Source organism: Calliphora vicina, chromosome 5 (genome assembly GCF_958450345.1).
Source record: "Calliphora vicina chromosome 5, idCalVici1.1, whole genome shotgun sequence".
NCBI lineage: Eukaryota > Metazoa > Arthropoda > Insecta > Diptera > Calliphoridae > Calliphora > Calliphora vicina.
Genome location: NC_088784.1, coordinates 107,424,816 through 107,439,960, shown reverse-complemented (window position 1 = coordinate 107,439,960; position 15,145 = coordinate 107,424,816). Strand labels below are relative to the sequence as shown.

At 27.8% G+C, this 15,145-nt stretch overlaps 1 protein-coding gene across 3 annotated transcripts in view; it reads right to left on the bottom strand.

Moving 5' to 3' along the window:
* Nucleotides 1-5,796: 5,796 nt before the first annotated feature.
* Nucleotides 5,797-15,145, bottom strand: part of Hr3 (Hormone receptor 3) — a 113,566-nt gene continuing 104,217 nt past the window's right edge. For 2 of the 3 annotated variants that reach the window (XM_065512127.1, XM_065512125.1), the window contains exons 2-9: nucleotides 10,426-10,653; nucleotides 10,128-10,293; nucleotides 7,360-7,523; nucleotides 6,969-7,072; nucleotides 6,753-6,899; nucleotides 6,415-6,658; nucleotides 6,147-6,297; nucleotides 5,797-6,065 (exon numbers count right to left, since the gene is read on the bottom strand). In XM_065512127.1, coding sequence (XP_065368199.1) covers nucleotides 5,945-6,065; nucleotides 6,147-6,297; nucleotides 6,415-6,658; nucleotides 6,753-6,899; nucleotides 6,969-7,072; nucleotides 7,360-7,523; nucleotides 10,128-10,293; nucleotides 10,426-10,653 — 1,325 coding nt within the window. In that variant the 3' untranslated portion in view covers nucleotides 5,797-5,944. The remainder of the gene's footprint in view (nucleotides 6,066-6,146; nucleotides 6,298-6,414; nucleotides 6,659-6,752; nucleotides 6,900-6,968; nucleotides 7,073-7,359; nucleotides 7,524-10,127; nucleotides 10,294-10,425; nucleotides 10,654-15,145) is intronic. The other variant, XM_065512126.1, reaches the window with a different exon arrangement.

Sequence of the window (15,145 nt, the reverse complement as noted above, 5' to 3'; positions counted from 1 at the left end):
GGTGCATTAGTGAAGTGATATATCCTCTTTTCACATGCCACAAGATCGTTTAAAACAATTGACACAAACTTCCCCCTGGGATTATATTAAAATGAATACGATTAAAGGTTAAAGTTCCTTTGTGAATTTTAAATATTAAATAAATGTTGTTTATTATTAACACAAAAAATAAAGATATATATTGAACATTTTCGAAAATTTTCAGTTCAAAAGGTTAATCAATGTCTATAACCTGTATTTTTGTACATTTATAAAGACATCACACTGTATACAAATAGATCTCCTCATAAATTTCCTCATTGATACAAAATTATTTCTCTCTTTCTCCTAATAATGATCTTGTTTACGTTTATGTACTTATGTGTATTGCATAATCATTCAAATATTACTACATACACATATTATCATTCAATATTTTCAACATATTTTAACCTTCTTTTTCTTTATTTCATTCATTCATTCAATTAATTAATCAATAATTATTAAACGATAACATTAATAATAATGCATTTTTTTATTTTCTTTTACTTAAATGTTTCATTTTGTTTTAATTTTTGTTTTTTGTTTTCTTTTACATATACATTGTAAATGTAAATATATGTATTGTATATATATATATATATATGTATATATATAATATTAATTTAAATATATATAATTTTTTATTAATAAATTTGATTTAAACTAATCTTTTTTTGTTGTTGCATTAAGGCCAAAAATTTAATAAAAAAAAATAAGAATTATATAAAAAAAACAAATAAAAATTTTAAAAAAAGGTTTCCTTTTTTAATAAAAAAATGTTTCATTTTTGTTGTTGTTTGAGTTAAATCTAAATTTTAAATTGTTTTTTTTTTTTTGTTGATTTTTTTTCTGTTTTGTATCCCTTTCACAATTGTTTGCTTAAATTTGTAAATAAATGTATGTATGTAACGTAATGTAAGTATGTGTGTGTGGTGTGGGTTGTGTGAGAGAGTGTATATGTATATTTTTCTTAAATGGGAGTGAGAGAATTTCTTTTACCGTTTTTTTATGCATATGTATGAAATGGTTGTAATGTATGCGTATTATGTGGGTATTTATTTATGTTTGTATGGATGTGTGTTTCCTTTTCCGTTTGCAGTTAGTTAATGGTCTTAGACGTCATTTTAAGTTCATTTGAAGTTTGCCACACACATTGTTCGTTTTGAATTTCAATTGCTTAATTGATTAGAAAATTCTAAAGGATGATGTTTCGTTCAGGTGTTTGGTAATTCATTATTTATAAATTGGTAATTCATTGATAAATTTCTAAACAAAAGCATATAAGAAAGTATTGGCAGTTTTTGGAAATTCCGAAAATTAAGCATTAAATAACCAATTTTCAGCAAAGATGTTTTAAATTTTCGAAGCTATAAACTTGTCATCTCTTTGTTTAAAGACTTTAAAATAAAAAAATTAAAATAAATAAATAAATCTTAAATTGAATTTAAAATAACGCAGTTAGAAAACTTTGACTGAATCACCTATTTAGTGAAGAAATGACACCAATTAAGTGAGGCTACACCAGACCTTACCAGGTAAAGAATAAACAAGAGCCAAATGACTTTATCTATATATTTGCAGCATAGATAAATACATAAACATACATCGGAAACTCTCCTGTCAAAGACCTAACTCAGTTGTCAAAAAACTAAGTGGTGAGAATGCATTATTAAAAAAAAACTATGCGAAAACAAAAACAATATTCGTATTTGTGATTATTTTAAGTAATTGTTTTCTAGTTTCCTTTCCATGTACATATATTTATTTCTCTATGGTTTGCAGCATTTAGTAGGGACTTCCGAAAAAGTCTGCTTTTTATAAAAATCACTCAAATTTTATTTAAATTTGTGATTTTCATGCAAAAATTCGAAAATTATATTTTTTTTTTTTATTTCGCCCTAAAGTCTCTTAAACATTCTTAAATAAAAATGTTTGAAGTGAACATTAAAGATAACAAATCCTGTAAAAATTCAAAATTTGTTGAAAACAGTTTTAAAATATGTTTAAATTAACATTTTGGAATTTTTTTTTCAATTGAAAACTCAATTTTTTAAAAATTTAATAAAATTTCTAGAATTTATAAGAGTTAGTTTCTTTTTAATAAATATATTAATATAATATATAAATTTTCCTTGGAAATATTAATTTTAAATTAAAATCATTTTTATTCTATTATTAAAAAATTGAGTTTCATTGTCGAATAAACTCTATTGAAGATGCTACCTTGGAACTGGATCATTTACTTTAAATTTAAGTGTATATTTTAAAGAGACTAAAGTTTTTTTGCCAAAAATTTCAATAAAATGTATTGACTTCCCTATTGACTTTTTTTAATAAAAAAAACTTGATGAAATCCTTGACATTTTTATACATTTGACTCAATAACAGCAGGATAATATCAAAAGTTTCAATTTCGATTCAAAGCATTTGAAAATCTTTCATAATTTTGAATTTTCAATGAAACAACAATTGACAAATTCTGCAATTAATAGTTGGAACATTCCGATTTATTCTACTGACATTTAACCAAACATTTATATGACAAAATCAGCGGGTTTGAGCAAGTTTCGTAAACAGTTATAAACTGATAAGTAACCTAAAACATACGAATTTAAAGAAATACCCCTTTTATACATACTACTTCACTGAATATTTTAAAAGATTTTTTTTTATAAAATTTTGTTAATTGTTTTCCAAGCCTTTTTATACAAACAAGGCTTAGTTGAAAATTAAGTACATTTTGATAATGAATTTGACACCTTTACAATTGTCATCCTGTTGTTAATAGAAAATCTTATCAATTTAGTCTTAGGTTCATCAAAATCATAGTTAAGGTTATTTTTTCTTATGTAAAACCAAGCAATACCACAAAGCATTTTCCTTAAACATCCAAGCAATTTAAACAAGACACTTAAGCAAAATCCGGTTCTAAATATGTATATGAAACTAATTTAATTGCTTGCATTTTAACTACTTAAACAGTCCAAAAATGTAGTTAATCAATTATAAAAATACTGACAACAAATATTTCATACAACTTAAATTCCCTTATGTTAAGAAAATCGCATAAAATTGTTTGCACTTTAGAAAATTCTTCTAGCTTTACTGGGTTTTAAAGAGAGTTTTTTTTTAACGAAATGCAATTTGGCAGAAGTGCAATGCAACTAGCAATTTTAATTTATAAATGGCAGAAGTAGAAAGCAACATCAGTTGCCTTATCAACTCATGTTACGAATAATAGACCCTGATTATTTTATAACTTTGTTTAAACATATTCTAATCAAATGTTTTGAAATATTTAAGGATATGACATTATCAACATCAATTTCTAATAATCTTGAAATGCAGCAGAAGTGAAAAGCAACTTTTGTTGCCAAATGGCAGAAGTAGAAAGCAGCTTGCAGCAATAGTTGCAAGAATAGTAGACCTTAATTATTTTATAAGTTTGTTTGAACATATTCTAATCAAATGGTTTGAAATATTTAATAACCTTGAAATATGACAGAAATGAAATGCAGCTAACAACTTTTGTTGCCAAATGACATAAGTATAACTTAGCTGGCATCATTAGTTGCTTTGTGTACTCATGCTACGAATAGTAGACCTTAATTATTTTATAACTTTGTTTAAACATATTCTAATCAAATGTTTTGAAAATATATTTAGCAAAAGTTGCCATGGACTAAAATTTTCACGCACGAGCAATAATTGATATTATTTAAAGACATTACTTGATATTGCAGATTTTTATTTAGCAATGGAAACAATTAGATATTTCTCTTACCTCAACTTTTGAACTCTTTCATAATATTTTTAAAATAAGATGTTGAAATGAAAAGTTGCTGTTTAAACATGTATAATAAAATAGGTGTGAATATGTCTATTTTTTAACTGGCAACTTTAGAAATTCATGAAAGACAAATTGCCGGATAAGGCCGAAACAATACAACATTCCTCAAATTTGTGAGGCTGCCAAAGTATTTTTAAAGATGTCTTGAAGCCAGCTTTAAGATATCGCATAATTACTTTGTAGGGTTTTAGATATTTGAGCAACTTTTGTTGTTTATATTAAAGTTGCCCGAAAAAAATTCTATGAAAACATAGTTTTTGGAAATTCCAAATAATTTAATAAATTTAATTTATTTCAAGCAATTAAAGTTGCCAGCCAGGAAGAATTACTACAAAAGTTTCAATTCTTAAATATTGGAGCAATTTTTGTTGCTTACATCTCTTGCAACCAATAGCGGAGATATCAGCCTTTTAGATCCAATCAAAATATCACATATATTGGCTTTGGGCAACTTTTATTTTCGAATGCTATCATTGCTAATAACATTGAAGTTATTCGTTTATTCTGAAATCAAGCTTTTTTGTTGCTCCATGAAAACTGTCATCCTTAAGAAATTAGTTCAAAAGGTCTTGGAAATGTATTTAATTTTTCTAAACAAAATTAGATTTTAAAATTTGACAACATATATATTTGAACTTGGAACCATAGCAACTTTAGTTGCTTGATGTTTTATTAATATTTATACTAAATTTTCAAGCACTTTCATGCTAATTAAAGTTTTCAGGCTTTAAAAACATATCGATATCATACACAATAAATTTGATTTGTGTCAGAAATATTTGAACAAATAACATATTTTTTTTCTGAAATCAAGCAACTTGTGCTGCTCCATTAATGTTGATATCCCTAACAAATAGATTTAAAAGCTTCAAGTCTTGAAATATATCATATTGAACTGGAAAGCTTTAAATTAGATTTTAAGTTTTTATTAAAGTTTATGTCCATGTCTTGAATTTAAGCTCTTAATTAAACTTTCAGCTTTAGTTGCTTGGCATTTTCAAAATAAAATTGTTAATTTTTAACATTTTTATTCTTAATTATTGTTGCCTTAGAAAAGAAATCATATTTTCTCTGTCTTTAGTAATTGGCCTTGCAGCTTTCCATAGCTTTTAAATTTTCTCCCAAAAAAGCTTGCGAAATTGCGCATGTTTTGTTATAAAAAAGTTTATTTTATTACAATTCTTACTAAATTTGCTTATGTTAAAGAAATTTAACAAACATTGTTTTCTTTAAAATAAAGTAAAAATTTATATTCGAGTGATTTTGTTTTTTTAAATGCCAGGAAAATTCGTTTCGCCCAAAACTAAATTGAAAAGTGTGTTTATTTCGAACGTTTCAAAGTCGTTTAAAGATTTTTCTTTAAAAAAATAAAAACTCTAATTGAAATGTTTGTATGTAATTTGATGGAGTTTGATGGTTGTTAGAAGATAGATAGTGTTTTGTCGTATGCTGGAGTGTATTTTAACAGTATTTAAATGTAGTTTATAGTATTTAATATTTGTTTTGTTTTCTTGTTGTTGTATAATTATAAGTCTTAATCACTCTGAAGGATAAATAGTGAGTGAAATTCATTTGATAAAAGAGTTCTTTTTTTTGTCGTTTTTTTTTTGGATTTTCTTTAAACTAAATTATAAAAAAGTGAAACGCTACCCGAAACGATGATGTCCTCTTGCTGTCCTTAGCCCTTTTATATGAGTTGTTTAAAAAAGAAATGAGCTTTGAAGATGATGTTGCTGCGGTTAAATGATCTTTCATAGATTTTATCTGTTAAGAAGATCATTTAAATGAAGTTGTTGTTTTCTCTATTCTCTTAATCTATGATGTTAAGGAGGCATTATTGATGTTATTGCTGTTTCTTGTGTTTGCTGATGTTGCTGCGGCTGTTGTTGTGTTGCTGTGGTGTTCATTTGATGACGTCTGAGAGATTTCTACTAAAGCAGTATTATTAGCTGATGCTGTTGCTGCTGCTGATGTTGTTATTATTGTTGTTGCTGCTGATGATAAAGCGGTTGGTGTTGCAGTCTCGACTGCTAGGTCGGTTGTTGTGGTGGTATCATCATACACCGGTTGCTGTTATGTGAGATCCTGGGGTGAGTCTATGGAAAAGAGTTCCTTGTACAGGGCAGGGAATACCACATTTGGATGTTGTTGTTTAAATTTACTCAACGACTCCATGTGCATTATGGAGATGTCACTAAAGGAAATAAATTAAAATTTAGTTTTTTTTTCTAATACATATGTCTGAAATGATTTCAGAAATAGTTAAAAAGCATACCGGAAGTTGGGAATATTATTGAGTAGTGTATCGAGTACCGTCACATCGCCCTTGAGTGGTGCATGATTGGCCTCCAGTTCCTGCCTTATTGCATTCATACTTAAGTTGAAAAGCCTCTGGATTTCCGTATTACCGCGCACACCATTACGCTCTAAAATTGAAAATAAATATTTTAGAGAATTTATTTTTATAAATTAAGAGCTTTAAAAGCTCTTTTTTTTAATATTTAATATTTAAATTAATGTAAAACGATTTTTATTTTATTTACCTGGCCACAGCAGGACCAAACTTTGATACAGAGCCAATTCAGTTTCAGTCAATTTAAGTTCGGCTATTGATTTAGCCGTTTGGAAAATACGTGACACCAGTCGCATTTCTTCCGAGTCGGATGTGTAAAATGCTTCCTGCGGCAGCATAACATCACCATACAGCACCGCATTCTGCGAGAGATCCAACAAACGTGACATCCGTACAATCGCCAGCTCAAATGAACCGGTCTTTAGCAGTAGGATCTGCAGTTAAAACAGGGAAATTGGAAAAATAATAACAAATTAATAAAATATATATTCATATTTAGCAAATAAAGATAATAGGAAATAATTTAACCTGATCATCCTGACTTAGACGCATAAAGCCGGGTATTAATTTGGCAAATTCGATTATATTTTGTATCATTTGAGTTAACTTTTCCGCACAGTCCAGCCACAGTTCCTGTTGGCCTAGATTCTTATAATAAAGTATTCTTGAGATGTCCTTTAAACGAAATAAAAATTAAGATTTATTTAGTTTTTTTTCACAAAATGTTTAAACTCTCAAAATTACCTGGGGTTTTCTAAACATTTCATGCACAACTTCCAATTTGGTATTTGTATTTGCATGAGCTTCCGCCAAGGTCTTTATGAGAACGTCATTAATGTCACCATCTGCTAAAATGTTCAATTATTATTAATATTTTTCTTAAATTTCTAACAAAAAAAACTCTTTTTCTAATGATATACATAAATGTTACAAATGTCATGAGTTAGATGATTTTTGAAACGTTTGGTTTAATATTGATGTTGATGGATGTGAGTTTTTTTTTGGGGTGGATTAAAACTTTAAAATAAAATTGAAAAAACAAAAAGTTAAATTGATGAATGTTGGTGACAAATACAATAAATTGTTGTGAATGTTGGCTGTTTTGTGATGGGTATTTTTTTAGAGCTTATACTACCATGACTGATAAATTCGGGATCCATCATTGTACTTCGTGGCTCATATGTGGTACTGTCGACATAATCGGCTGATATATCGTAGGCCATTGTCTGTTGCGGGGTCACGGACGCTGAATATCCATAGGGACTGACATAACTGACTTCATTGCTTGAATAGCCATAGCTAAGCGAGAGAGAAACGGGAGATAAATTATTGAATATTTAATTAGGAAAAAATTTACATAGAACACAGCGGTTTATAGTTTGAAAGGTTTTAGTAAGAAATTAGCTTTCAAAAAGGTTTTTGTATTGATATCAGCGATGGAAAATTGAGGTCTTTGGTCATTTTGATCATTTTAAGACTCTTAACTAAATTTTAGTTTCTCAGCTATTACCATTTTAATGCAACTTTTGCTATACTAATCTGGAGAAACTAACTATTTTTAAACTTAACGAAACTCTTTATACATTTAAAAAGCTTAGTTTATTTCTTGTTTAATTTCTAAACCGAAAGCATTTCAAATATTGGTTTTATACATTCTGTAATTGTTATTTTAGTTGCAATTTGTTTCTATTTTAATTTAACTACGCTAGCTTTTGGAAAACTTAACTAAATTTTATTTTTTAAGCCAAAGCGTTTTAATAAAGCTTTTTTACATATTGTATAATTATAAATAAGCTTTAATTTGTTTCTATAGACATTTTTTAATAAACGAGCTTTTGTAAAACTTAACCAAACATTATTTCCTAAACTAACAGTATTTTAATAAAGCTTTTAAGAAGTTTCTTATTAAGCTAGCTTTTGAAAAACTTAACGAAGACATTTTGAAAATAATCTTTATCCACATTATCATTATAAAAAAGCATTTATTTATTTTTCAAGACATTTTTAAGTAAGCAAGCTTTTGGGAAACTTAACGAAACTTTATTTTGTAAACCAAAAGCATTCTAATGTCGCTTTTTCTATATTCTTTAATTATAATGAACCTACTATTTATTTCTAATAAAATTTCTTACCAATTCCGTTCTTGGAAAACTTAACGAAACTTTATTTAGCAAACAAAAAGCATTTTAATAAAGCTTTTTCCATATTCTGTAATTCTAAATAACATGCTATTTATTTATAATAAATTTTTTCACCAAGGCCGCTCTTGGAAAACTTAACGAAACTCTATTTTGTAAACCAACAGTATTTTAATAAAGTTTTTTCCATAGTCTATCATTGTAATTAAGCTGTTATTTATTTCTAATGGAATTTCTTACCAAGCCCGCTTTTGGGAAACTTAACGAAACATTATTTTGTAAACCAATAGCATTTTAATAAAGCTTTTCCATATTCTGTAATTATAATGAACCTACTATTTATTTCTAATAAAATTTCTTAACAAGTCCGCTCTTGGAAAACTTAACGAAACTCTATTTTGTAAACCAACAGCATTTGAATAAAGATTTTTCCATATTCTATCATTGTAAATAAGCTTTTATTTATATTGATTGTTCTTACCAAATCCGCTTTTGGAAAACTTAACGAAACTTTATTTTGTAAACCAAAAGCATTTTAATAAATCTTTTTCCATATTCTGTTATTCTAATTATCCTATTATCTATTTCTAATAAAATGTCTTAGCAAGTCCACTTTTGGAAAATTCAACGAAACTTCATTTTCTAAACTAAAAGCATTTTAATAAAGCTTTTTCCATATTCTGCAATTCTAATAACCCCGCTATTTATTTATGATAAAATTGTTTCCCAAGTTCGCTTTTGGAAAACTTAACGAATTTTTATGTTCTAAACTGAAAGCATTTCATTAAAGCTTTTTCCGTATTTTGTAATTATAATGAACCTACTATTTATTTCTCATAAAATGTCTTACCAAGTCCGCTCTTGGAAAACTTAACGAAACTCTATTTTGTATACCAACGGCATTTTAATCAAGATTTTTCCATAGTCCATCATTGTAGTTAAGCTGTTATTAATTTGTAATGAAATTTCTTACCAAGTCCGCTTTTGGAAAACTTAACGAACGTTATTTGTTAAACAAACAGCATTTTAATACAATTTTTTCCATATTCTGTAATTATAATGAACCTACCATTTATTTCTAATAAAATTTCTTAACAAGTCCGCTCTTGGAAAACTTAACGAAACTCTATTTTGTAAACTAACAGCACTTGAATGAAGCTTTTTCCATAGTCTATCTTCTTACCAAGTCCGCTTTTGAAAAACTCAACGAAACTTTATTTTGTAAACCAACAGAATTTGAATTATTTGAAATATAATAAATAAGTTTTTATTTAGTTCTCAAGAAATTTTTAAATAAGCAAGCTTTTGGAAACCCTAAAATTTTAATTAAGCTACTATTTATTTTAAACGTAGCACAAGACTTTGAAAAACTGAACGAAATCTATTCCACATTTGTTTAGCATCCAAAATCCAAAGATTTTTTTTGTATTTAAGCCATTTAAAAATCTTAAAGAAACTTTTCCCATTCGATTTACTAAGATCTAAATCTAAAAAATGCTTTTTAAAAAACGTAACGAAATTAAAATTTCCTTTAATTGAAACAGAGCTTTACCATATTAATTTTTCATAGATAAGCTATTCTATTTATAACAAAAACAAATACATTTTGGTTTTGAATATAGTTATAAAACTTAACGAAATTTAAACTCATTTCATAATTGTTTTCATCCCTATGGTTTCCTTGTAAAAGATAAAATTTTCCTTAAGCTTTTTCCAATATTTCGAACGCTTTCCTCAAACACTCACTCCGGTCCACTCCACTCACCCATTATAACTATGATGCAGTTGATCACTACTAGACGGCGTTTGTGTATCAAATACAGAACTATCAGGTGCCGCATCACTTTGAGCCCGCATCTGTGCTTGATGAAATCTCACCTCATCTTCGACTTTTTCTCTTTGTTTCTTAGACATTCTACCAAATTTTACAGCTGCAATATCAGAAAATACATTCACGATTAGAATAATTTTGAATTGTGAGGCCAAAAGGGGGGGTATTGCACAATAAAACACACAACAACAAACAAAAAAAAAATAAATACAAAATTTGCTGCACCACTCACCATCTCGGCTCATTCCCAATTTGAGGCACTTTTGCAGTCTACAATATTGACACCGATTACGGTTAACACGATCGACAACGCATTGCTTGTTACGGGGACACTGATAATTAACAACAGAACTTTGTGAACGTCGAAAGAAACCTTTGCAGCCCTCACAGGTTATAACACCATAATGAACACCCGATGATTTGTCACCACATACTTTGCATGGTATTATTTCGATTTGAGCTGAAAGTGAAAAGAACAAACATTTTGGTTATATTAATATGGTAGGTATAAATAAAATAATATCACTAGTATTTTGTAGAAAAAAATTTAAAATCTATGATTATTCATTAGTTTTAATATGATATCAAAAATCAGAAAATCTGTCTAACAGTTCTAAAGATATAACGGCGAATTTCGAAATTCTAAAATTTATTTTTTTCTAGATATTTTTCGTTTCGTCTTGTAGTGTATTTATTAATGAGCATTGTCACATAGTTATTTAACATTAAAGTTCAATAAATTTTTTTTTTGATCCGAAAATGTCGAATTTTTTACCAACAAAGCGTCATATGCGGGAAGTTTTGCTTTACTTCTTTAATTTGAATAAAATGCCGCTGAAGTACACTGATTGCTCATCGTGTTTCATCGGTTTCAACGTGCAAGAGATGGTTTGTGAAGTGGTAATTTTGACATGGAAGAAAAAGCCAAAAAAGTTTGGAGACCAAGAATTGCTCATGAAAATTGTTGTCAAACTCAACTAGAGCTTGTAAAATCATTGGAAGCTAATCAAGCAACAGGATTCATCCAAAACCAAGGAAATTGGTTACCATACGAATTGAAGCCGATAGACCTTGACGATTTTACATGTCCGCTATAAAAGCAAATCATTTTTGCTCTGAATCATTACTTGCAATGCAAAGTGGATCCATTACGATAACGGAGGAGTAAGAGATCGTATGTGAAGCCCGGAAATCAGCCGATTCGACACCAAAGCCAAATATCCATGGCGCTAATGTAATGCTCTGTAGTTAGTTGGTGGGAGGAAAACGGTCCTATCTGGCTGACCATCACATGGAACCTGTACCAAAAGCAACTGATTCGTATGAAGCGTACATTGGCACTAAAACTCTCAGAATATGCGGCCAGACATGAAATATTCCATTATGATAACGCTTGGCCACATGTTGCACTACCTGTTGAAAACTATGTACATATTTAGAAAGAAGTGGTCGGGAAGTTTTGCCTCACCCGCCTTATAGTTCAGACTTTGCCCTGTCCGACTTTTATTTGTTTCCATTACTCTGTGATACGCTAAATTCTAAACTTCAGAACAGAGTACCCGAAATTGACATGATTCGTTCTTGGCCTCAAAATATATTTATATTGTACAAATGTTTCAAAATAAAAGCTAAAAATTTTAAAAATACCAAATTTTTAAGTTATACACCCTATAACTTAGTAATAATTTTGGATTTTGACCTGTTAATTGAATACAAATTACAAAAGAAATTATAAACTTTTTACTATTTGTAAAATTCTATAAAAAGTACTATTTTTTACCCAACCCATCTCTGTCACATCACTTACACATCATTAATATTAAATGTAATAAAAATTGTATAAAGAAAATACACACGTACGCTACGTACTTTAACAATCTCAGTCGAAATAAAGAAAATACACAAAATAATAATGAATTAAAAAAAAACTGTAGTAATAATGAAGACGAAATAATAAAATAAATAAAAATATTTCGTAAATAAATAATAAAAATACAGCAACAAAATCAAAATCCAAAAAAAAAAGCAAAAGAAGAAATTTGTTTCGTTTGGTGTAAACGTGACAGATGACGAGTGTGCAAGTGTCAATGAACTTTTACTCGGAGGAATAATATCCATCCATATCATCGCTAAATGAACAAAAAAAAATATAAAAATGAAAGAAAGAAAAAAAGTAAAAGAACTGTATAAATAAATTTCATTCTTGTTGTTGGCTGGCTGGTGAGTAGGAAAAACCTGAACAAAACAAAAAACAACAGTAAAATAAATAAAAATAAAAACAAAAACAAAAACAAATAATCATAAAAACTACAAGAATGTTTACTTTATTTTTCTTGCTCTTTAACTGTTTGTTTGTTTTTCATTTCTCACTCTTCACTGTTATTTTGCAACAGAGAAATTCTCTTTATAACAGTTTATGTAAACTCTCTTTATTCTTAATCTGTTAATAAGAGTTTGTTAAAGAGTTTTACATAAAATGTAAATATTTACCACAAAGAAGTATAATAATGAAAATCAATAAAATTTCCTTTTTATTTCTAATAAATTTTTATAAAAAATTAAATTTTCTGTTTAAGTTATAATTTTTATTGAAATTAACAGTTTTTTACTCTTAATTTGTGTTAACAGTTAATTTTTCTCTTTGCTGTTTATAAGTTCTTTAAAGAGTTTTCTTGTATTTACTGCAATTGCAGTTTCTCTTTAATGTTGTGATTTATTTTATGTGAAAATCCATAAATATCTGCTCCAACATTGATTGATTACGTCGTTTTTTTAAATGTGTGTGTTTGTTTAGAGGAGTTTTTTTTTATTTTTCTTCTATTTTTGAGTTGTTTTTTTTTTTATTTTTGGCATGGATGCCATCCATTATTATTATTATGCCACGAATGAGTGATAGTCATTTGTCTACAGCTAATTTATGAAAGAAATTTAGACATTTATTTACCGCTAAAAGAAATGTTTCTTTAATTTTTTATTTTATTTTAAAGCTTTTGTAGCAAGTTGTATTTGTATGTATTATACATAAAATTTATATATTTTTTTCCAATTCGTCTTGTTTTTATGGTTTCTGGGGAATAGTTGTTCTTTTCTTTTGTTAATTTGCGTGTTTTTTTTCTAGCCTTCTTAACTGCAAATTTTGATTTTACAGTTTATTGTGATTACTGTGTCTCTATTTGTTCTATTGGTTAGTAAGTAGGTTAATGCAAAATTAGCGTAGTTGTAAACGATTACCAAGTTAGTAATTGGGAGAATCCAGGTCAAAACTTGTAGAAAATTTAAATTTTCGGAATTTGCATTTTAAGAATAATTTTTCTAGAAATTGGATTCTCATCAAAACAAGATATAGCATAGAAAATCGTATTAAACAAATGATATCTCAAAAAAGGCAGCTTCCATTTTCCAAAGATTTTTCCTTAAATTAAATGAGCCACACTATACGATTAATAATATGTATTGGGGTATGACTTAAAACTGAGGGATTTACAATAGACGGATTATGTCTTGAACGATTATATGTCATTTTGAAGGATACATATCTGTCATATATTCCCACTTGGTTATTAAACACTATAGTTTAAACAACGATGTTCTTTTTCCTTCGAAAATGTCTAATTTTGTGAAAACAAAGCGTCATATGCCGGAAGTTTTGCTATACTTCTTTAATTTGAAAAAAAAAAGTAAAAAATACGGCCATTTTTACATGTACCAACTTTGGATGCGTGTAACTTTTTATAAGGACGACATGACTGTTAGTAAGTTATTTTTATAGTATTCGAAATTTTATCACAAATATTGGTCAAATTTTGAAAAACAATTTCGAACCACCCGACATATCTAAAAAACTAAAAAACGATCGAACAAAATTAAAAATAAATAAACCTAAATAACTCTTGACCTAAAAGTGATAATCTACATATGTAAACATATTTTTTGTAGATCTTCTCTAGGACTATTTATATTTTAAATATCAGCTCATTCGGATCATAAATCGATTTTTTGTAATTTTTTTAAAAAATGTGAGACCCAAGGCTGCATGTAATTTTGTTAATTTAGCGTAAAGAGCTTTATTTACAACTTTGGTATCTTTGGTGACCCCCACTGAAATTTTCCAGCAAAAATTTTCGTAGAATATTTGAATCCTTAAATGTCCTTTTTGAAAGGACTTTTTTTTGATTTGCTCAAAAAGAGGGTCAAATTGAACCCTAAATCTTCCACAAAAATTATACCCATAAAATTCCATAATATAACTCTGACCCTAAGAATTCTCTCAGATAATAACTTACAACATTTGTTTCAGTTAGTATAATGCTCCCTTCGATCAAAAAATTAAAACTTTGACCCACTGTAAAAAAAAATTCAGACCAGTTGGACTATAAGTTTATTCTACAAAAATGATCTAATCAACATGCTCTTTCAGAATTATAGGGTCACTATTCTGTTGCAATCAAAAAGTCTCAATTTGTTGGACAGTGTAAATTAATTGTAAAGGTAGGGTCACACATGACAAATATTTGCTCAAAAAAGCGTAACCACTTTTTTAGCACAAATTTTTTTGACGTGTTTACTCTTACAAGTGATTTGTAAGATCAAACAGCATCAAATAAACTAAAACAATTTTTTTTTGAATCATGCAAAGTAAAATAAGTTTTTGGAATAAATAAAAGAATTCAAATATATTTTATTAAGTGGTTACGTATTTTTCGTCAAATATTTGTCATGTGTGACCCCACCTTAAGAAATGTAAGAAAAATACATTAATAGCAAAACAAAGTTTAAGTTTTGCAAAGTAATAGGTACTACCATCTATTAAAATTGTTTGCAGAAGTTTCCACTCAAATTAAAATTTTCTCAAAATCCATTTACCACAACTATCTTTTACCCATTAATGGCCCAACAAAAATCCTCTTAAACTAAATATGTACAAAAAAAAATCATTTAATACTCAAATCACT